This window comes from Melanaphis sacchari, unplaced genomic scaffold (assembly GCF_002803265.2).
Source record: "Melanaphis sacchari strain LSU unplaced genomic scaffold, SCAv2.0 Contig0_pilon_pilon, whole genome shotgun sequence".
NCBI classification, from domain to species: Eukaryota; Metazoa; Arthropoda; class Insecta; order Hemiptera; family Aphididae; genus Melanaphis; species Melanaphis sacchari.
In genome coordinates this window covers 16,877,387-16,904,093 of record NW_020270366.1, presented here as the reverse complement: position 1 = coordinate 16,904,093, position 26,707 = coordinate 16,877,387, and the positions used below count along the sequence as shown (strand labels likewise).

Sequence of the window (26,707 nt, the reverse complement as noted above, 5' to 3'; positions counted from 1 at the left end):
TTAAAGGTATTTTTCAAATTATTATTATCATAAGTATATAATACATAGTTAAAATAAACTTTATTTTCATATTATTTAATGACAACAGCTTCCACAGACAATAATATATTTTGGTTAAATTTCAAAGTTGAATATGCATGTTCTTAATGTTTCTATACACCGTTTAAATGATTTGAGTACTTACATATTTTAAATCAAAATCGTAAATAGGTAAACTTGTTTTGTTTTTATTTGTACTATTAAAGTTCTTTTATTTTTACACTGATATAAAGTTGCGTTCCATGTGGGTCAAGCGTGCACCAAATTTCAAAACTTTTTATTGTGATGATTTCATGAATTTACACGTGAGAGAACAGAAATGATAAAAAAAAATCCATATTATATTATTCTCGACTAACAGATACGCCGCAAGGTGAATAATAACGTAGCTAGAATTTGCGTCAGTCGGTGAAATGTTTTTTCGGTTCCATTTTGGCACCCGTGCTATAACACACGTTATGCATTTTAAACAACTAAAAAAAACCGTCAGACACCAATAAATTATAAAAATGTGTTGACCGATATTTTAATGATTTTAATCTTATACTTCATTTTCAACACGATTTAAGTTTAATTATACATGAAATACCGGTTTCTAAATTTTAATTATTTAACAAATAAAAATGTTAAAAATGTATGCTTGAATTAATATGTTTTGCATTTTTCAATTACTATTTAAAAAAAACATTTTAAATAGAGTAATTTACATTTTATTTAATGTATTATATTTCATTTCAATACCTAACTATATAGTTATAAACTAAAAAGAAAATAAAACATTAAGTTTACCTTATATATAGTTCAAAACTTAAATGCATACTGCTTATCGGATAAATATTTTTGTGTATAATCAATTATATATCCATTACACATGACACACCATAGCGAATAAATAATAAATTATCTAACAGTTTTTGGAAAAAATATATTTTTTGTTCAATTATATTAAAAGCTCAATAATTATTTGAATATAACTCAAAAATTATTATTTTTTACACAGAATAACATTATATTGAATATCAAATGTTTATACTTTTGCTTTTGCAGCATAAACAATAAATATGTTGTAAAAACAAATATAGTTTTTTAGGATTTTCGAAACGAAACAGGTACAATAGTCACGTATGGAATTATAATGATAATAATATTATATAATATATATATATATATCATGCATTGCAGTGCTTTTGTTAAAATATGTTCGTCGTTTGAATACCATCGATAGTCGCCGCCGCGAGCGCAATCATGAGTAGCTGCGCGGAAGCGTGACAATGATCATTATTTTATCTTTGGTGACTGCTACCGACTGCTATTGGCTGCTGATGTTGCGGCTATCGTACATGTGTAGGTACAACACACACATAATCCCACGGCCGCGACTCTTTTATAAAAGCAATAGAGGTTTTTCTAATGGGAATTGATTGTTTAAAATTGCTTTAATTAATAAAATTCGTTCCCACAATTTTGACCAATTGCATATTATGGTGTAAATGGCGTTTTTATCATAATATAGAAAGGTAGGACTTGAAACTTTTTAGCGTTATAGTTTTACGGGAAAATCAGCCAGTCCTAAAACTTATACATACTATGTAGTGTTTTATACAATGGTTAATTTATAATTGAATCAACTACTACTAAACAACAGTTGTACACGTGCTCTACGTGCGGGGAATCAGAAATGTATGTTGTTGGGGTACAAACACTGTGGGGGATATATACAATACGACGATATTATCACGATGTTTAAACGAAAAATACACATTGAGTTTTTTTTTCATGATACGACTTTTTGATCGGCCCATATTAAATTATAAACCGTACGCACTCTTGTAAGGATTAATTTAATTTTTACTATTATTATTGCTGCGATGTATTATTGTCACTTTTTGTATATTTTACTAATGCGTACTAACTATAAACAGGTATGAATGTTATATGTTGTAATTCAGAAAATATAGCTGTATAAAATATTAAAATATGATTTATAATATGATATTATACCATATACATACTTGTAGGTTATACACTCCGACACTTAAACATAGTGTACTAGAACAGACGAGTTTTAAATGGTCAAAGCGGTTGCACACAAGTATGGGGAGAGGGTCATGCAAGTCGAAAAGTCATAAGCTTTTAGTGTTATCGAATTATATTAACGTCTTAAGTTTTTAACAGCGCACGTATGTTTATGTATTGTATGTGTATGTAGCATATTAATGCTTGCTTTCGATTAACCGATTACCTTTACCACGTGGCTGGAATACAACAATATTAGATAATTTGCAGCTATTTAAAAATCGAAAGAATATCCGTAATAGTATAATACTGTTCGCTGCTGCTATTATGATCGTAACAGTTACACTATTATACCAATACATATCAATAAAAACATTTTGGCACGCCCTTTACTTGTCCACTTTCAATTTAATTGACGATGCAGTAATTTTAATAAAATTTTAATAGTGCCGCATTTTCATGGCCACTGGAGTCTCAACGCACCCAAGTCCCAACAATTTTTTGGGCAAATTAACATTTGACGGGATTACAAACCTGTGACAATCCTCACCGGTGGATCACAGACCACGAACAACACTTCATAAAAAACCAATTGCTTGTGCACGTTTGTGTTTTATAACAAATGCCTAATAATTTATTATTATATTGTTACTCAAGGTCGCCCCGTATATCCTGTATATTGATGCGGGCCATCTACAACGCGTAGGGACATGCTTGGACGTTATTAAACACTAAATAATAACAATAATATTATCGTTATTATTATAAAAATATCATTCACGACGCGTATTATAATACACAGGGTTCTCAGAAACATTCAATGAACTCCCTGCACTTGACTTTTCTACAAGCGCGTGTTTGCCACCGTGTTGACGGACTACACTTAGTAAACTGTCACGTAAACTGTCACTCACGAGTGCGTGTGTGCAGCATAGTTTGCCAAATCGATTTATTTTTATTTTTTATTATTATTGCATTCGGACAAAAGTCGTTTTTTTATTCAGTGACAAAAATGTTTCGGTAAATTTTGAGTAGACAGCCGGAAATGTTAGCATAGTAAAGACGCGTTACTATTATCATAACTGTGATCCTCAGATAGAAATAAGTATACATAGGTAAAGTGAGTGTATACAACATGTATATATTATTACATTATATTATACTGTAACTCATGAACCGTTATTTTCCGCATGATTTGTAATAACGATGATGTACAATTTTCGTATACATATAATATAGTCACCACGAATAGAATATCGATTTCGTATATATAATATTATATTGCAGCGTGGTGTTGCTAGACACACACGCGTGTATAAGTTAGTAAATGAACAGTAATATCTCACAAAACGCTGAAAGTATATATTGTGTAAATGTGTTACTTATTTAATATTAATAGGAGTACCTAAAACTTACTATAAGTAGTTAATTAATTGTTTCACTAAGTTATCAAACTATGACCCTGAATTACGACCCTATATTTTAATTTCATTTGAATAATATATATTTATCTTTGAATCTTTCATTCAAGTATATATGCCTAGATATGTGTATGTGTTATGCTTAATTATTTCGGACGGCACTTGTAATTCATATAATAGAACTCTTTAGAATAACTTAATAATATTAAATTTAGCTGCACGTGTTATTGTATAATATATATACTACACCGCAATGGTACGCGTGTGGCATTTTACATGCTTTTATAACATAATATACGATATACCTATAAACCTACGTCGGGCTTTTAAATATTTTAATGAGTATAGAACATATATGTACATTAATATACTATATATAACCATACTTACCAAAGCTGTTTTTATGTGTTATACCTATATATATATAATAAGCTGTCCTGAAATGTGGAGCAATATATTACATTCGTTCTATATTTAAATAATTTTTTAAGTAAATGAAAATAAAATAAACAACTTCTATACCTATGCACATTATAAATTATAATGGTATTATTATGTATAAATTTCAAGTATGTTTATTTTTATTTAAATCGACATACATTCTGTTGAATAATTGAATATCTCAATCGCGCTGAAAATTAAGTTATTTTCTCAATGTTCTTGTAAAATATACACGATCGTAAAATTATAATAAACATCTATGTTTAATATGTATTTCTACGACTTTAAAAAAATATAAAATTTATGTTTTTAATAATTTGATTTCCCAAAGTTCGAAATCGGATACTATAACTTGATTTATTAGATATCTACTTGACTTAGATATTTATTATATTGTTAAAAAGAGCCATAGATACACAAAGATATTTATAAAATGAAAAAATGTATTCAGTCTTAGGGTTGAATTAGTTTCCACCAACGGTTGTTCATTATAAGAAAAATTTCGTTTTTACCTATGTAAAAAAAAAGTTGTGGGTATTATATAATATTGTATGTTAATCATATATACGGCCTTATTCATTATAAATCGAACTGTTGACGTTTATATAATATATTATGAAGAAAATTCGAAAACGTATATTGTATATAGTACCTATATGAATAATCATAATTTATAGGTAATAATATATGTTATGACATAGTACATATTTAAATAAACGATTTGTTTTGTTGCGGATGAATCTATGGTAATAATATTTGTAATAGCTAGTGAATAAAAAAGTAACATCAATTACTTGTGTGGGACTAGAATTAGTGATAGGTATATATTCCCTTTCCTTACCTGAATTGTCACTGACTAGAATGCCTGCTTGATGAATTACATATTTTGTTCAAAAATAACTATTTATTGAATAAGAAAATATACTCAATATCTCTTTAAGTGCTTTTATTAATTTAAACGCCTAAATAAAAGTAGAAAAGAAAGTATACTAAACATATTAAACATAAATCAGCATCCCACAGAGTTCAGATATACGAAATTTATCCTAATCTAAAATAATAATTGGAAATCAGATCAAAAACCATATCGAAACAAACTATTGTTGTTATTGTTACTATACTGATAACTACATACTTAAAGGTCTAGCTGCTGCTGTTTAAACAGTCTTACGGTTTATTATTCTAGTTCTGTATTATTATTATTATTATTATTATTATTATAGTCTCTGTAAAGCGAAAATCAATAATGAACAAAATAACAAATGATGAGTTTGTTTTGTATTGATACATTATTATTTATTTCCAATATATATATAATTGGTTCCTGTTTCTATAGACATGAAAACTTAAAATATGTTTATTTATTTGAAACTAATAAGTCTACATTGTCCATTGAATACAAGTAAAGCTTAGTTAACAAATTTTTTAAACATAATGTATTATTTTTTAAAAATTGACGATTCGAATCGTCAGTCATTTTAAAAGAAACTACTGTGGAAATATTATAGCTATAATAATATTTTACTGGATTTTAAAATTTTACTTTTGGACCTCGAAGATCTAAATATTTAATAGCCTTATAATATACTTAACATTATCTAACTATATTTAATTTTTGTTTCATACTTTTAATTATTTAGAATAATTGATTGATGATGTACATATTATAATATAATACATTTAGTTTATTACTATTATTGAGGTATAGGTAAGTAGGACGTAGGTATTAATGGTATACATCGTGTTCGCCAAGTAATAATACATATTTTTTGTTTTCATTCTCGGATTGATCATGCACTTAACTTATCACTCAGTCCTAGGAGTGCTAAATAAATAGCAAAGATTAAAGAATTTATGAACTGTATTTTTATTGGAAAATTTATAATTACATTCTTCTGAAAAGTTGTATGTATGAAATACTGGTTGATAATCACTTACTAAGAATAAAAATGTAAATACTACTTAATTATGATTGATCTTAATGTTTTAATTGTTATACAATTTATTGTTTGGGACTAGTTCATCTAGTTCATATCAACTTATTAGCTGAACTAGCTTATACAGTCCTAAATGTTACGCAGCATTGATGAACTAAAGTTATTTATAATCTGAAATTCTAAGTCCACTAATATTTTCAAGTTATTTAATTTTATATAATGCATCTAAAGTAGGCCAGAAACGTATACACCTTTGACGTTTAATTATTAAGGTAGGACTGAAACGTTAAAGGTGTTTTTTTTACTTAATTAGACAAATCTGTCGTGTAGATAATTAATTTCACATAGGTACTTATTTAACTACCTATACCTTTATGGTTATGTACTATATAATAATCTAAATTGAAAGTATAGGTAATTCATATTTAGAGAAAATATGAAATAATATGTAATTTGATTTTTTTTAATTATATAAATAATTTTTAACGTGATTATGAGATATATGATATTGTCGTAGCTATGTGTGTCTCTTTGAGTTCTGGATTTATGATTTTATTAAAACCATAACTTTTAAAATAACAGTATTACATAAATGCCTATGGTGATTTATAGGAGTTAGCTTTTTACTTATAGAAATCTTTCATGATGGGTTATTAATGCCTAATATCAGTGTTGTTAATGGATACTTAAGTATTTGTACTATTATTCTATTTTAATTCCAAATTAATTTATAGCAATCAGCAATAATTTATGCTTATACTAGTTAGTAGCAACTAAATAGTTTACGTTTGAACTAATCGATATAGGCTCCATAGATTTTACAGGTATAGATTTATAAATAATATCATGAGATAAATGATAAATAAACTAGCCAACAATACCATACTTACGGTGGCAGCTTTTGAGTTGTTCTGTAAAATAAAAACTATAAAGTTATTATATATAATATATCTATTATAGTATAAAATAGTGAACGACAACCAAAAACTCCCCTTGTTAATACCATTAACCACATGCAGACCTTTTCTGGCATCGCCCATCTAGTATGCGGTATACCCAGTATACTAGCACATAAATAGGTGTACTATTATGTATGCGTATGTATATATTTTTCCAATGTCTCGTCCTTTGTACAAAGGTTTGTTATTTAGTCAGCTGCATTATTACGATAATATACAACATTTATTTACAAAGTATAGTCAGTGTCGTCGTCGACCCGTTTCTCTTACTGCTGCGGTCTTACTATATAATATCATCCCTGCCCTCAAGGGCTGGGTGCCGATGATAGTATATAGTTGGCACGCGTGCGTGCGCCCGTCGAGTATTCGAACGATGCCAATAAATTGAATTATCCGTAAGCGCATAAGCGCGTTTCATTGATTAAATCATATATATATATATATTGTATACGTATACTGATTTTGGAAATGGCGATGAGTTCTCAAAAAAACCACTTCAAGAAAGACTATATTATCAGACTTCGACTATGTATACATAGTACTATGAACATAATAAATGCATGTTTGTGTTTATGAGATATACTGCTGTAGAAAATCTTGTACTTACATTACAAAACCAATCGTTTTTTCAATCATACACTGATTTTTATATGAAGCAAAGTTTTTGACTATGACCCTTAGACCCTGCACTCGTTATTAGGTGTTCTAACGTGTTTGAACACGTGATTTAACATTTAACTCAGTGTATTAGATCAAACGTGTTTCTTTGATAGCTAGATTAATATGTTTAGTACTGCTCTGGAAAAATATAACAAACATATACACAATTTTGAATAAAAACTTTATTATCTTTGTATTACTTGCTTAATATCAACTATTAATTGAAAATAAATGACAAAAAAAAACTGCAAGGTGTAACTAAATATCTATGTATGTGGCTTGCGGCTATATGCATATGTGTATGAATAGTATATCAATTATATTATTTAAAATTATACTGTTTTAGATTTAATTATGTCTAAAATAATTAGAATAAAAACAACATTCCAAAGCATAAATTAAAATTATATTTGTATACAAATATTCTATGTACAAAAAAAATTATCCTAAATCCCTAATAGTAACATATTAAATTCTACGATAGATTCTACAAAATAATAAATATTATAGATACTTTTATAAGATTATTACGATTTCCAGGTACCAATAAAGGTTTAAATTAATTTGAGCTTAAAAAGAAAAAACAAGAAAATATAGTAAGACATTTTTGAAGAGACATGATTATAAGTTGTTAAGAGGTGATTCATGGCTCAAGATTTTATCAGAGAAAAAATGTTCAGCAGTAATAATTGACAAATCATCCGAAAACTGTTATAAAATTCAAAAGCTTAATAATACTCTAATAATAATTTGTTTCACAAACAATATTTAATAACATTGATGAAAAAAAACATTGATTATTTCAGTAAAAACCTCAATAATCAATCCAAAAAAAAAATGTTAAATATTAAAAACAAAGTTCAAGAAAAAAAAAATTTTAGATAACTTTGTACATTTATGTAATCTAGGTTTAATAACTATAATATACTATCATATAAAGTGTGTTACGATTATATATACGGCTTGTTAGCTTATTACGACTAATAATTATATTCTATATCTACATGAAATCAAAAAAAACAAATCCCAGAATACTATATCACAGCTATTATTTATCAGATAATTTGATCAAAAGTAATTTATAGTACTATTTAATAGTAGTGAAACTGTAAAAATGTCGTACCATAAAACTCGACTAGAATAAATTATTATAAAATAAACCTATAAGTACTGTAAAATAATGCGAAACTATGAATTGTCATTTAATATTTTGTTAATATCTATATAGTTTTCACTATTTTTTGTTGGCACCGTTGTTTATTCCACTTCTGTATCAAAATATGCTCACTTTATCACTACATTCATAAAAAAAAAAGAAGCGAATTGAGGAAAAATCAAGGAATGCATTATTATTCCAAAGTGCGACAGAATGTAATTTTCTGAATAGAAATTCTTCAAAATGTATTCCTAAGCGAGCTCTTATTACACGCGTCGTTTATATTGCTGAATCAAATTCTTTAAGTCTATATACATTTTGTACAAATCCTGTGACAACAACAACACAATCAAACCGAAATCACACTTCTAAGACAAATATCCAGTTAAACGATTTACATCATTGTCGTTCACTACAGTAATAGCACAACTATATATATTTATCACGAATACATATAACTTTACTCAAGATACAACTTGTTATTCGACGCGTATTGTTTTGTGACCAATAAATATTGTTATTTGTTTCGAAGCGACAGTATTTACCATAGATTATATTACAGCGATTTACACACTTATTATTTATTAGGGTATTGGACATATCAAATGTATTCGGGCGTTCATAATATTATTATATAAAATAACCTACCTATATTATTCAGGTTAACACATAATTTAAAAATTCTAAGAAAAACTTAATTTAAAAACTATGAACCATATAGTTTAAGTATATGATATTATTTCTTAGAATATTATTTTAATTCATAAAATATTACTATGACATAGCATTTACTACAGTTTGGTATGATTATTACCCATTTAGATATTTCAATAGTTGTCTAGACTATAAATAGTTGCTACAAAACACACGCTAGAAGTCTATACCTCTATACCTGTCAATAATTTAATTAATCACAAAAAAAATACGCATAGAAAATACAAATACAGATCACATTATCATATGAAAGTTTTGTAATAAAAAATCATTAAGTTTCGGATTAACTCGAATTTCGACTAAATCGGGTGTTGAAAAAAAAATCTTCCTAGTTATATGGATTTAAGCCGTTTTGGTGGGTATTTTTAAGCGCTTTTATGGATATTGAGATTAATTTAGGTATAAAGCTTTACTATTTTAAATTAAAACCGTCATGATATTTTACATTATATTTTTACATACTATAAATATAGAATATATTATATTCTATATTATCAGTCATGAACCGTTTCAGTAAATTTTAAAGTTATAAATTATACCCTAACCCTACGCATATATACAGGGTGATTCAGTAAATGATAGACATTAATTTCGTTTACATAACTTTAAATCTTAAAAAAAAACAACATTTTTCGAAAAAAATATATTTTTGCTATTTTTATTATTATACAGTTTTTATTTTAATATTCTTTGGAACTGCAACATACAATTTTAATTTTATATCCCGAAACAGAATACTATTACTTATTGAAACATAGTACACTTTCGTATGGAAATATTAACCTTGGTATTATACTGATTAGAATGAAATACACTAAGCCGAATGTTAAATTTAATACAATAACTTTATTGAAATACTTAATTTAATACCTGTAAATTAGACATAGAAATATTAAAAGTTCAGAATGAAAATAGAAGTTTTATACGAGGTTCCGTCTTACACTTTAAAAGGATCTACCCTGCAGTAGATATACGCTAGTCGCTTATTCGATAGTCTGTACTCAACTTCCAACCGATTTCAGGGGCCTATGCATACGGTCCGTCCCAAGCCTTTTAGGTCACGTAAGTCATTGTAAAAACCGGATGGTTTTCATATTCGCCTTCTCTGATACTTCCCTGAGTCGAAACATTTGTAAGGGATGTAATAATATATATTTTCGCGTTGTCTGTATAATATACATATGATATCATATTACTCATTTACAATAGAGTACTTTGATCTATAAAATTAAAACTTCTGAAAAGTAGTTTATTATTTATAAATTATAAGTATTTTAAGTTCTGTCGGGTAGAGTAGTGGTCCAAGAGTTTGTGAGATACTGGGTACTCCTACAACATTCCTTTCTCTGTTTTTAAATTTCTAATTTTTTTTTAAAAATTTTGTTTTAAACGACTACAAAAAAAAAAAATTTAATAATGTTAAAAGTTTTTGAAATTGTGAGTGTTTCATATTAAAAATAATCACTTGATATATATTATTTGTGTCTTACAATTGACTTCGAGAAGAGACACGTAATATAGTACACTATTCTTTTAACGCTAGCACGTGTTTGATATATTCTTTTATATTTATATATCCGATAGACAGGATAACGCATTTAAAATATTTTATACTTTTATAGTTATATTCAAAATAATGTGACCGTATAAAGATAAATAATCTATAAAATGGGATTCCAAGCTGTGATGCGTCATGTGTGTAATGGAAATGTTTTAAAACAAAATGTAAATAATTCTCCACACAATAATCCTAAATCTTAATAGATTTGCATTTGCGCGTCCATTGAGAATTTTACATAGTAAAAATATATGTTATACGTATTAACTACTAACTAGTATGTGTGATAACATAATATATCATAAATAACCAATAGATACCTATCAATCACTAAATATAATATTTTATAGGTTAAATGTTTTGTTTCTCATGCAATGCTCCTGGTATATACCACTACATATAAAACATATATTTGGTATTTATCCACATTGTATATATATATCCCAATCGAACTATCATTTTGTGCAGCGTTCCAATTTATATATTATCCAATACACATTATATAATTTACATGACCATAAATTTCAGTTGAGTCAACATATTCAATTAATATTTAATGCGCTTACACAGAATAATATTTAAAGTCGTTGAACTGTAAATCCTAACGCTTTGCTGCAGCGTTTACGTCCGTCGCAATAATAATACATACGTATACCTAAATGTATTATATCACTTAACACGGCGATTTAGACCCTTTTGGACATTTGGTCGGTCGTTACTCGTATTTATTTAACATTTTAACATCCTATATAATATCCATATCCTTTTATGAATATTAATTCGCAGATATTACGCTGCTCTAAGTTAATATACATCACTCGCGTATCATTACTTTAAACACTTTGTAAGTTCTGCAGAACACGCTATAGATTACATAGGATACACGTACACATATATATACATAAATAATACTATGAACAGTTAAATATCAGTTAGTATTTACCCAATATTATAATAACAACATAATTAATTCAAATTCACTTCATATATTATAAATTATAACATTTAGTCAAGATACATCGTATATAATCTGTGTACAGGCTGTAGGTTACGCGTTTTTATAAATTCAATACTGGAAACGTTTTTCCAGCACCACTCCAGTTGTAAGGCAAAAATTAAAAGCGCACAAATTTTAAAAATGGTCATACAAGTTTTTACTAATTTTACATTAAATATTAGAAACATAAAAATCTTAAAAATCTTATTTGAAGGTGCTAGAGTAATTTTAAATATTGTGAACGATTAATGAACCGTATAACAATGACTTTTGTTGTTAATGAGACAGTTTTATAATAGCATTTTTATTGACTAAAATTAGAAAATCTGTCGTGCAGATTAACATGTTTAACTGATCGTATGTCCTTTTGAGTGGTGACATTTCATGTGCGCATGCAACTGTCGTAAAAAAAATTATAACGAAAAAAAGGGATTAAAATTAAATAAAATTCTTTTATATTTTCAAAAAAAGTCAAGTTAAATTGCATATGTGAATAATCAACAAGAAAAATGTTGTAGTTCGTAGCAATTGGCAATAAAATTACAAATATAACATCAAAGATTTTTCATTCATTTTACAATACTACTTTCTTCCTTTGTCATTTGATTAAGTAGATGTATAGGTGGTACGACGTATTCTATATGATGCATTTAAACGCTCTAGTTTCAAGGAATCTATAGATGCAAATGATAACGTGGGATATATAAAGTCACGTTGTCCCTAAAATCAAATACCCACTCGTAACATGCAGATGTACTTAAATGTTCTCAGCCCAATAATACATAGTTATTTCAAAAAAACTGTTCATATTTCATTATTACAAAAACAGGAGAGCTTTACACTTTTATCACATTGATGTAGGTAATGTAAGTATACTTATACCATTGAGAACGACTAGTTTTAATTTTATCATGTAAGAGAAAAAACTGATATAACTATACGTCTTTGCAAGTGCTTAATCTTCTTCTATATATATAAATATACGTTTGTATGGGGTCATAGACTTGGAAACTATTGAATCAATTGGCACTAAATTTTTCACCAAATGTTCCTTAAGACTAGGAACATGTTCTTATTGCTCCATTTTTTAACACCTTTAAGTTGCTAATTGGTGATTCATAGAAGGATTTTGTTCAAGCTCACGAACATCGAATAACTTTTTTACTTATGTATATATAATATTAAAATTGATTACATGCAAAAAAAATATAATATAAACTTACTGCTCTACCATGTAAAGAAAATAATATTTGATTATTTTTTTTGTTGTTCAATGCATCACATCAAAAGGCAATATGACCTTATGTGTGTAATTTATTGGTAATTCTAAAATTACTCGACCAATTTTAACGAAAGTTTCAGAGAATGTCGTTGAAGATATCAGAAAAGTTTGAAGAGTATTTTAACTACGTATTGAAATATATCAAGCGTAATATCCAAGCCCGTGTCGGGAGAATTAGTTCACAAAACGAGGTCATCGATGACGATTCGCCCATGAACTGAGAGGATATATTAAAATTGAGATGTATAAAATTGATATAGCCATGGCTATGTCACTGCAGTGACATATATTTTATATGATTGTTCATTTTTACCCCAGCAAAGTCGGATTATATAGACATAAGGGGAATTCATTATGAAAAAAAGTTGTTGACCAATATCGAATGTGTCGCTGGTTGGTTACCTCTGTTCTTTATAAAAAACAATCGAAACAATAATATCAATCCAATATATACAGATAAAAGTCGTTCAGTTACGTATAGTAATGCCCGCACATGTATATATTATTATACGTATTATGTCTTATCGAACGCGATGATCGCCGCGTCAGACTTTCGTAACAACGGTGTTAATAAATTTAATAATAACGATAACATTATTAATTTTACAGGGTGTTTGGCAACTGGAGCTAGTAGGGTGCAACGAGATCACGGAGGCCGGCCTGTGGGCATGCCTGACGCCCAGAATCGTGTCGCTGACCTTGAGCGATTGCATAAACGTGGCCGACGACGCTGTCGGCGCCGTAGCTCAGATGCTGCCAGCCCTCAACGAGTTCACACTGCAAGCGTACCACGTCACCGACGCCGCACTGGGATTCTTCTCGTCCAGACAGTCCAACAGCCTGTCCGCGCTCAGGCTACATTCGTGCTGGGAGCTCACCAACCACGGCATTGTAAATATTGGTGAGTGATCCGCGCTAATAACCATATTAAATGGCGCTCGCACATACTGCTTGCATAACATTATAATATCTGCTGGCTCGGGCCTATGCTCAATAAATTGGACATCGCGTTTTGCATACGATATCCGAACGATCGTTATGGTGTAATCCAGTGACGTCGGTATCCTAACTTTTTTCGAATAGTTGCAAAAACCGATAGGTAATCGATACATTTTTCTGTGATGATTTTACACGCGATTTTATTTATTTCTCGAATCGGTTAATATATATATATAGTATTGTGACTAACGCTGCAGATTTACCCCTCCCTATTATTATAATCGCGATTTACGAGGCTGTAAATTCAACACGTTGTCGCCGCGGCTCTTACATTATTTCGTAAAGGAAAAGTCTGGTCTCGTCAAAATTCACTTCACATATTGTTATTTTTTATTTCCGGGAGTCATCATTACTAGAAAAAGATTCAGCATAAAATTTTGTTCATAATATATAGGTACCCATTGAAATAGCAAAAGCGAGAGAAAGAAATTAATTAAGAACAAAGATTAAACAAGTTTAACAAAGATAGCAAAATAATTAGAAAAACGAAGTATACATTTTAATAATAATTATTTCTTTCTAAAATTTTTATTGACACTCGACAACCTTTATCGGGTTATTTGGAACGCATAGTCTACATACGTATTAATTTAAGTCTATGTATTTTATGTATTGCCTATACAACATATATTTATTATAATTTTACATACCTACTTAACATTTAGAGCTTTACAGATGCATTATTGACTTTTTTGTTTTGTGAAAGATTTATGGCATGACACATATTGAGTAGTAGATGAGGGTGAATAATGTGCTTAGTGAACATTTTAATATTTAACTAAGTATCTCAAAATTACTTAACAGATTTTTTAATGAATGCAATTCACATTCTTAAGTTTAATATAATATTTGGGCATATAAAATATAAATAATTATATATAAACATTATAAACTCATTATATAGGTATTTATTTGTTTATATTGTGAACTCAAGTACGAGCACAACATATCTAATTACTATAATATAATTTGATAATATAAAAAAGCATTGATATCTATAATATATAATAACTTAATATTTTTAATATAGAATAATCTGTCGAAGTTAATAATAATGGGAATCACTATACAATATACGCTCACTTTTCAGCAGTAATACTTGGATATGACATGCAAATAATTGATTATTTAATCTTAAGAAAACATACTTCAATAAAAATTGACCTAAATAAAAACATGATTTTTTTTTTTATATTTATACAACCGTGAATTATTACTGCAGTTCTAAAAAAAAAGCTTCTTAGAGATCGGCAAATAATAATAATAACTGCAAAAACAAAAAAAAAATAAAATATAGATTCCAAATTAGAAAATGAAAATTATAATCATTATAATATTTAATGGTTATATAAAATAAAATCGCTACCAGATAGCCGGTTTCATAAAACTATGATTGACTAAACTTGAATATATATACCTATTTACCGCAAGCGACAAATAACATTTAATTTATTCGATTAAAAAGTCTGCATCGTTTACGTGTGTTGGAATATATAACATAACAAGTATGATTACTTTTTAACTCACTGAATATTACGACAACAGGCCGTCGACACTGATATTTTATATTATTAATTGCCATACAATTATCAATTATTATGTTCACGGATAAGACTACATGCACTGTGTAATTAATGATTATGTCCATATATTACATATTATAATATTTATTAAATTATTTTAAAATTGTTTAATACTACGTCTTTTATCACACGCAGAAAATGACCTACGTATTATTATTTGGCATAAGACGATTGCCACGATAATAGTATTGCCAGTATTGGATGAAAGTCTTTATGGGTAATTGGTTTTCTAAGGAACGCGAATGAAAATTACCGTGTAGTGCAAGAATTATGATAATTGGTTTGCAAAACAAATTATCATTGCGAGTGAGGTGGCAAATAGGAAATTAAATAATCGGTTGCAAACAAAACTTACACTTCAACAAGTCTTCGGTGTTTACTTTGTCGTGGTTCAAATCGAAAGTCCCGAGATTTTTATTTTTTTTTATTTATACTTACTTAAAAATCTAATTGCATTCTATTTTAAACGTTTTCCCCGTAGGCCGTAGCTAATAAATTACTGCTCCGGCCAAACTGGTTAATGGTTTCTAAATTCCTTTTGAATAATTTCTTGAACTATATTATAATGATTAATTTTATTAAAACATTTGATTTGGGATAGGTTATCAAAATACATTGTTTGCCTTTCCCAATCGTTTAATATTTCGAACGGAACTGAAGTATAGCAGTTTTACATTGATACATATATTTTTTTTCACGCAGTGCCTTCAAAAATTGAAAATTGAAGATAGAAGATAAAAAAGGTTATTTTTAACAGACCCCGTTAATTTTTGAGAAAATTACAAAAAAGTATAAAAATAACTATTGAACCAAAGCACAACTTCTATAAAAATCTTTAAAACATTTTTAAGAGTGCACAACATTATTTTTTTTTCAGTTGACAATTATTATCAATTTCAAATTAAAAAAAAATTATAATAACATTAATAACACATTTTTATTCTGCAACGCCGAATTCTTTTAAATTGGGTTTACTGATTCGTTGCAAATATCACTCATTATTTTTATTGTTTAACAGATTCATTAATCTTGATTTAATAACTATTTTTAGACTTAAAATCCAGTTTTAATTATTAAATTATTATTTTACAATTATTTACAGGCAACAACAATCGTTCGACATTATTTTTGTATTTAATTTATTATGGAATGTAAACAAAGAATTTCTTATAGATACCTATTAATTTTTAATACATTATATTAAACATAAATAATAAATCATAATATACTATAAACATATTAAACATCACCTATATCTATTTATCAATTTACATTTTTAACAAAGAAATATAATCTGAGTTTATAATGTAAGTATAATGGAATACTAAGTATGGTATGGTAATTGGGTAGTCTACATACCTATATATATCACTATGGAATAACATTCAGGGTTAACAAAGGTTCAATCATTATTTAAGAAATTTACATACTTCACATTCAGACATGTTGACTCACTCGATAAACATTAAATATATATAAACTTTATGTCACAGGTTTTTTTATCGCGTATCTATATACCTATATTGGCTAGAATAAATATTAAATACTAAATAATGGCGGTATTTCAACTTTTAATTCAAACTATGATGTATAAAAAAAAAAAAAATAGGCTTATTTGTATTTTGTATGCATACAAAATAAATATATACTTTTAAATATAATAAGACAAAACTTCGAAGACTCCAAATTAAGTGCCATTTAAGTAACTGACTTTGATAAATGACATTTTATATGGGTAACAAAGAAATACTCGAAATCCTTGAGTAGACATGTAAAAACTAGAACGCGTTTATTGTATTTATTGATGAACAAATTTACAGTACGTGGTTGAAATCGAAGTCGTTTATACAGTAATATAATGTCAGTCAGCACTGCGATATCCTAAAAGGAGATTAACCAAGCAAGATTATCTCTATTTGTCCTTTATTTAAATTCTAGTTTTTAAAATTTTTTAGTCTGTAACAATTTGGGAGATGGTAAACTACGACAAAATTACATCTTTTCTAAAAGTTGATATGTAAACTGTGCCAAAAAAAAAAAAAATTAACATTATACAAACTGAGACAATTAATATTATATATATATAGATTCGATGTACATGCCGATACAATAATACATATACGTTAATCATTTAATTAGATATAGTGTATCTAATATCTTAATATTTAGTATTAAGAACTAATATCTTAGTTATTATATGTATAGGTACGCATCTGATCGATGACTTACCTTTCTGACCGATAACGTTTGTACGTCGTTTGATACTTGCAATATACACATAATGTGTTTAATAGATTTAAAAAAAATTAAAAATTAAAATAATAAATTAATAATACTATGATAATTGTTAACTCTAATATATTTAACATGCTTAATGCTTATACTCGTATTGTTTTTAATAGATGGTAGTGGTCGTATAATCAAAAAATTAAAAATTGCAATAATAAATTAATAATACAATAATTAAGGTACTCTAATAAATTTATTTAACATTTTGCCGTTTATTCTTAAAATCTACTTTTTTCAAAATCCATACCTTGAAATTCGTCCATCTTCTTTCATTTATCGCAGTTTGTTTAAAATTTGTATCTTTTAGTTGTTATTATTATTTTTTTATTTTTTTTTTTTTTTTTTTTTTTTATTATATTAGACCTTCTGTATTTATAATTTTTATATATATATATATATAAATTTGAATATTCTGTAAAGCATCTATAAATTTATAGAGTGATAGATGATGATGGTAAAAGTAGGCATTACATTTTGAATGAAAAGATTCACACTCATTATTCGTTATAATTTTTGATTTAGATGCCCACAAAGAAAAAGAGAACATTTCTTACATATAAGTTTCTGTAAGTCACAAAATTTTACTATTCTATCATTAGATCATTAGATGGCAATTAAATCAAAAACAAATGAATTTTAGACTTCATCAGGTTCAAAGAATGGAAGACCAAAAATATAATTTAAAATTTTTCCTTCATCTGTGTCTCCTTCAATATAAAGATTAGACAAACCCATATTTTGTAATTTTCTAAACCACGCTTAACCGAGATGAAAATTAAACCTCGAATATATATATATATATATAACGAATTGTCGCAGTTTGTATAATGTTAATTTTTTTTTTTTTTTTGTCGCAGTTTACATATCGACTTTTAGAAAAGGTATAATTTTGTCGCAGTACATACAGCCAACAATTTGATTAGTAGTTAGTATAATTACACATTTAGTTACCTGGATGATGGCAGAAACTTTTATTTAAATCAGGACTCCTATTTTTTTTACTATGAATTATTATTTACATATTTAGCAGTAAATTATTTGAAAATAGTAATACTGATACGTTATAAAATCGTAATTCAAACGATTAATTATTTCTTAAGTTTTATTACATAGAATAAACTTTATTATTTAGTATAATAAGTTAAACTATCTATTGAATATTTAAATATTTGAATAATTGAATATATTAAATATAGTATTAGAATATAATTTTTAATGAAATTTATTGTTATTTATTTTTTTTTTTTTGTCTAAGTAATTTAGTGATTACCTATTTGTGACCAATATTCATCTATTTTATATACTTGATTAATTATTAAATTTGAACCCAAATTCATTTTTTACACAAGAACAGATAGCAAAATAACAATAAAAATTTTAAAACATTATCTATCGTGCGACAGTATTATACTAGAAAGAATACACTAAAGCATATTATAAATATTTAAAAAATATGAGTATAATCGATGTTAAGTGCTTATACATTCATAATGAATATTATATTATACAACAATAATTTATTTAATATTAATGACGAGCGCCCAGTAAAATAATAATAATACTATATATATATAATGATACATGAGATCGCTGTTTCCATGACAATAGATATTAATGTATAAACGATAAATTCAATGATTAAATACGGGTCGATGGTGTGTTAGTTTTTTAATCACGATCCTTGGTTGGATCACGTTGCAGTATGACCAACTTGATTTCCCTGGTTAACCCCGTTGACGATTAGTTAAAGAATTAAATCTATACACGGATTTTCATTTTTTTATTTTCGTACTTTTGTTATCCTAATAATGTAATCTTCATGCGCCAAGTACGAAAATAGACATCAACATCGCCAATACTCAAGGTTGTGATTTGACGGACACGAAACGGTCGTGGTGATCATTCGAAACTTCACGAGACAGAGTTTGCCTAAGTGACATTCACGGACTCAAATGACGACAAATAAAGTTATGGAAGGACGTCTCAATAGTAATACTTAAAACGTGGTCAACCACCGCAACAATAACGTGCTCGAAGACGATGACGTCCTAAATGCCACGACAGTCGTGAATCCTTGATAAAATAGAAGAGTGGAGATATACGCCAATGGAAAAGTGCAGATTGTCACTCATTGATAAGGGAGAATGGGTCGCTGTTAACCATCCGAAAGCTTATCGTGAGCAAAGGTTAACAATCTCTGGGCATGAAATGTTAGATAAAAGAAAAAATAATATATTTCTTGAACAAGCATTATGTATATAATTTATAAGTTTATAACCATTAACCAATGATCGAATTGAAAAAACAAAAAAGGAGAATCCTAGAGTTAGCGCTTCTTACAGCGACTCAGTCCAACGAGTGGGAGCTTTGCCCATACACCCCTAAACAGCCATCTTTAACAATAGGTAATTAAAATTTAATACACCAATACAAGTAAAATTTTCCAACAATAATAATAAATATTATTTTATTCATCATTTATCAAGATAAAAAATAATGGTTAACATTATTAATATAATTTTTAACTAATTATAGGTAATTCATTAAATTTTATAACTGTTGGTAATTGTGATTTACTTCAACGTTCTCTTTTAAGACAACATCCTTCTTCAACAGATCTCTTCCCTGTGCGTATTCAAGGCAATACATACAATTCTGGTTTAGAAATTTTTAACTAAAGATCAAACCCAATTTATTAACAAGAAGGAAGAAATAAGAATAAAACATAAAGCATTCCTTTTGATAGTCACTAAATATTGTTTGTATGATCAAAAGCACATTCACACTCACTTAATGATGTTGCAACTATTTTAATTTCGGTGGTTAACAGAAGGTTCAAATCCTGTATATAATCTTTATTTTTAGTGCCTTAAAATTCTCATGTTTTTGAAAATTTATCAACTTGAAATTATTTTTCTAATTGCTTAACGGTATTAAATATTAAAATTTTCTGACCAATTATTTCAATCTAATACATCCATATCTTTAAGTAATTGAGTGTATTAATTTTTAAACTAGTAATTCTCAAGAAATATAAATCGAGATATGTGATATGATTAATGATCTATGATAATATCACGAAATTATTTTGAGTTACCGATTACCAAAGTAATCGTGAGTTGTTATGATGATAAATAGATAAAAGACATATTAATGCTATATCTAATTCGCGATTTTAACCACGTTTTTAATTATTATTTACAATTTAAGAAAAAAAAAAAATCATTAAATTTAATTTTAATATCATATTGAATAATTTTAACTTATCGACGTACAAATTACAAATATACAATATTATTTTAACATTTTTAACAAAATAAAACGTCTCGTTTCCCCGTTCTAATAAAAAAATTAAAAGCAGTGTTCTTAAAATAGAAAAAAATTGAAGAAAGGCTTTGTCCGCTTGCGTTCTTCCACAAATCGAGCATTATTTATGCCTAACTATAATAACTACTTGGTCAAATGTCAATTTCAATACATACCTCGAAAGTAAATCATACAATTTTTATTAATAAACTCTATAAAAATATTATTAAAATAAAACAAATTAAAAAAACTTAAAAGATTTGAATAAATGCATACTCGAGGATAAAAATAATCTATGCCATTTTATAAAAAACTTTTGCAAGTAGAGGTACTCATGTAATACAATTTTAATTAGGACGAATAATGTTTATAAATACTTAAATCCTATTTTAAATCACATCAAACCAATAATGTGTGTATATCATAGTGTACACGTCTATAATAATCTGCAGTGATCCACCCGACTTGTATGTAATACTAAATTACATTACACACTTTCCCCTGACGCGTGCCGGATGTATAACTACATATATATACCTATATGAGCCTTTCGAATATACGTGAGCTGCACATAATACATCTAAAAATTCTACACCTATACATTATTATGTACGTTTTATGGAAGACTTTTTTTTTTAACACTGTATAGAAATACGACAAATTATACGAAATCCTCTGCATGATGTATAGTCGTACAATAATCGTGAGTCGTAACCACCTGGCCCCTTTTTTTAAGGAAGGGTGGTTACAAGCTTAAATATAGTGACTGTTTTTATTCGTCCCCTTCATGTAGGTATCGTTACTAAACATCACTCGGTCATGTATTGGTAAGGGCACGTGATTCAGTGCGTCAAGAAAAGTATATAATATTATATATATACGCATACTCATAGTCACCCTAACACATTTACAGCGTAGAGCTGCGTGCAACGCGTGATACATATCCCGTCGTTTACATAATATTTCTATCGACCTGAAATGAATATTAAATTTATATAAGTACGCACATGCAAAAAAAAACGCGATTTCGCCGTGTAAAATAGTATAAACTATTGAAATTAATAGTAAATAAATGTCTTTAATCTATAAATATAATATTATATTGGTACACGCGTGAGTACTTCATACGAGAGTAACATAAAAGATATATGTGTTTATAATGACAATTTATATTGTAGGTACTTTTACGCTTCCTTAATTATTATTATAGCTATCCGCAGCAATACCCACAATGTACCTGTTTTTTACATGTTTTATATCGCGGAATTTCGGCTTGTTAATATAAAAATCTTGACTCATAATGATAATATTTGAATAACATTAATTTATTGATCGTTATTAGAATAGGTATATTTATGTCGTACACGAATTATTTTTAAAGCATAAAAGATCTTAGAATATAGCTTTTTAGTTTGTCTAAATTATAAGTATTATTTAAATACAAGTATTAATTCAAAGGACAAAGATTAATAATTTTAATTATGCAAGATGCTGTAACACACTTCAGAATACAGACACCATTCTATTTTTAGTTATTTTTAATATATAGTGTTAAAACAATTTAATCTGATATTAATTAAATCTTAATTCATAAAATAAAATATATATATTGCAGGAAAAAATGTATTTTGTGGTGTTAAACTCTATATTGTACTTAAAATTTTAATTTATTGGAATCATGTATAATGTATTATGATTTGTGGCCATAGTATATGGTCATAAGCAAAAACATCTCAAAAATAAAAATTAGTGCATCATAATATGCATACATACTTCATATCTGATATAGTTTATCCATATAATATGATTAAATTATAATAATTATCTGTCCCAGAAATACTGTCCTACTTAACTTGCTGCTGTACCGCCAGCGTCTTTAATAAATATTTGTTACCTGTAATAAAAACAACGTTACATTTTATTCGAAAATATTTTACGTATTTTATTGACTAAATATTATTAATTTATAAAAATATGATTTAAAATGTATATAATATGTATAAATACTAAATACGTGTAGTAAGTAAAATTATTAAGAAAATACTTTTGTTTTTTGTCCAGAAAAAAAAGAATTTTCATCCTTGTTTAGACTTGCTTAAGCATAGACAAATATTTTTATGTAATTAATATTATTATTAATATTTTAATATAATTTATCAATTATTATTTATGATATCTAGCTACATTCTTTTAGTTTTATTTTCTCTAATCTTGCATGTTTAAATAGTTCCAAAATATAACTAAACTTTGTCATGGAAACTATTTCTTTTTATTGACCTTTATCGTCAACCCTTAGTATCCAATTTAATTGCTCATAAAATATGTATACACTCTTTTTGGAAATTGTAATTAATTTAAACTGAATAGAAACAATTTATATACATAGACAAATAATTTATCATACTTAAAACTTGAGTTTTTTCAAAACTTAAACTACAGATTTTAATTTTATTTATAATATAATAATTTATACATTTCTGTTTATTTTCAGTTCACTCGCTTCCCAATCTTACTGTACTGAGTTTATCAGGTTGCAGTAAAATCACTGATGACGGGATCGAATTGATTGCCGAAAATCTGCCAAAATTACAAATCTTAGACTTATCTTGGTGTCCTCGTGTTACCGATGCAGCTCTCGAATACATTGCTTGTGATCTAGTTGGATTAGAACAATTGGTCTTGGACAGGTAAAACACTATAAATTTAATGCAACAAGTAATAACCAAAAATAGAAAAAATATCAATGTTCAATGTCTACGATCAGATAAAATAAAAATAAAAATGTATTGTTCAAAGAGCAGTATACCACTTATCATATTTTCAATAAATTAATATTATAATATATTACTTAAATAAAACGGTGACCTTTTTTTATGTGCATCAAAATTATATGTATCGTCTATACCAGGTTAGCGATATTTAACCTTATAAGTATCATTACTTCAAATGTCCATTACCGAAAATCCATTAATCAATAATTTTATTATTTTAATAAATAATAGTTAAAATTAGTCTTAAAATTATTTAAACGGAAAATATTTTTCAACTAGGTATAAAATCTTTTCTATAAATAACTATTTTTAAGTATAAATGTAATTTATTTTAATAGATAACTGAAAAATTGACTTCTGAATGTAATAATAACATTAAAAATAATATGAATACCAAATCAAAATGTCAAATAAATACATTTTTGGAAGTTCTATTCTAATAAATAATATTTTATAGTATAATATTATGTAGGTACATATTATATTACCATTGTTAAATCGTAGTAAATTATTTTAAACTCATTCATATGGATAAATATTGTATTATATTTATAATTAATTTTAAGAAAATATTTATATTATTTTATTTTTATTTTTTTAGATGCATACATATTACTGACATTGGTATAGGGTATATATCAACAATGATATGTTTACAAGCGTTATTTCTACGTTGGTGTTCACAACTACGAAATTTTAGTATACAACACTTATGTGGCATGCGTCATCTAAGGATACTCTCACTTGCTGGTAAATAATAACTATCTTGATACGTTTTAAGACATATTTATTAGAGCATTTAAAAACAATATGTTTTAAAGAGGAAGGATCCATACCAAAAAAAAATTCCGATCGATAAATTTAAAATTTTGTAAGTCTTTTATGAGATAAATTTGAATAATTTTGTTTTTATATTAACGCCACAATATTAGGTTATAATAATGACAATATCTAAATATCATAAGACATACTATATGTCTATATGTCTATACACTATATATTCGTAAATCATAATCTAAGGTCATGTGTGGTACTGTGATGAATATTTTTACTGGCCCACTTACTCTAACAAACATTTTTATACATCTAATATTTCATAAAGTTTAATTTCACATTCTTACTACCTAAAACCAATTTAAACTAACTGTATATAATTAATTATGTACCTAATAATAATTAATATTATAATTGAAATTAATTTTTTTTCAGGTTGTCATTTATTAACCTCAAGTGGATTATCCAGTTTAATTCAAATGCGAAATTTAGAAGAACTAGAATTGACAAATTGTGCTGGTGCATCACCAGAATTATTAGAATATTTGCATGAACATTTGCCATCATGTTTAATTGTCAGATAAATATTCATGAAACCTAAACACGACAATAATGGAGAGTTTTTGATTATTTTTTATTCCTTTTATGATTGTTTATTTATTTTTTAATTTTTACTTTTTTAAACATCCTTGAGTTTCAATTTTCAGTAGATGTTTTGAGTCTGTTATATTTATAAATGTCCGCACACATATCATATATCCCACTATATACTTATTATTTAATTTACTTATTATAATTTATAAGATTGCTGGTTTAAGCATAATTTATTGTTATTTCAACTTTTGGAGTTAATTAAATTTGGGTTCAAATTACAAAATTGTACACCCATACTTTTAAATAATTCTCACCTAAAAATAATATTTTGGTTAGGTGTTTATAATTACATATATTAATGATCTTTTCAAAGCTTGAATAATTGTTATAAATATGTACAAAACGTGCAATAATTAAAAAATCTAATTATTAATTTAACGGTTTCTAGTAAACCACTAACTTAAAATCTATGTCAAAATAAAAATGAATTGGTTAATCATAGAAAAAAAAAACATAACAAAATTATAGTATTGTTATCTTAAGACAATATCATAAAACATTTACGAGTTTGTAGTTGATAAAAAATAATAGTTTATAAATATGAACCGAATATAGATAAAAAAATATTAGCCTTCAGACTACTACCATACATTTTGTCTTGGTAATAATGATTTGACTCTAATATTTAAGATGTAGGCGCGTGTGATATTTATTTAAATTATAAAATAAGGAAAAACTGTATACATAAATATGAGTAGGTACAGATAACAACGCTTAAATTATGAATATGATTTACATTATGTAATAATAATTAATAAACTTACCAGCCCAATAACCCGAAAATTTATATACTTAAATATCTAATTTAATATATAATCTATATATTTATATATAATTATAAATTACATTATAAATGTGCAATTAGAATTAAAAATATACCAAAGTTGTATAAGATAATATATTTAAGTTGATAGTTGATAATGAAGAATTTTAGTTAAACGACATTTATTATATAATGTTTAAAGACAAAAAAAATGTTTTTAACAGACTCGCTACATATAAAATATCCATTATTTCTTCGTTTATTTATTTGTAATGTTTAAGAAATAAACAATAAGTATATATTTATAGAATATTCAACGTTAAAAGATTATAAGGTTAAAAAAAAAAGTATGACAAATAAAAATAAAGTTCCTGGCGGATTCAATATG

General features: G+C 26.7%; 1 protein-coding gene across 1 annotated transcript in view; it reads left to right on the top strand.

Annotated features, from left to right (window-relative positions):
- LOC112603847 (F-box/LRR-repeat protein 16) overlaps positions 1-25,660 on the top strand; it is a 31,437-nt gene extending 5,777 nt beyond the window's left edge. Inside the window, exons 2-5 of the mRNA XM_025352634.1 lie at positions 13,790-14,081; positions 23,849-24,044; positions 24,730-24,878; positions 25,338-25,660. Of these exons, the coding sequence (XP_025208419.1) occupies positions 13,790-14,081; positions 23,849-24,044; positions 24,730-24,878; positions 25,338-25,486 (786 nt within the window). The 3' untranslated portion in view covers positions 25,487-25,660. The remainder of the gene's footprint in view (positions 1-13,789; positions 14,082-23,848; positions 24,045-24,729; positions 24,879-25,337) is intronic.
- The last annotated feature ends 1,047 nt before the right edge of the window (positions 25,661-26,707 follow it).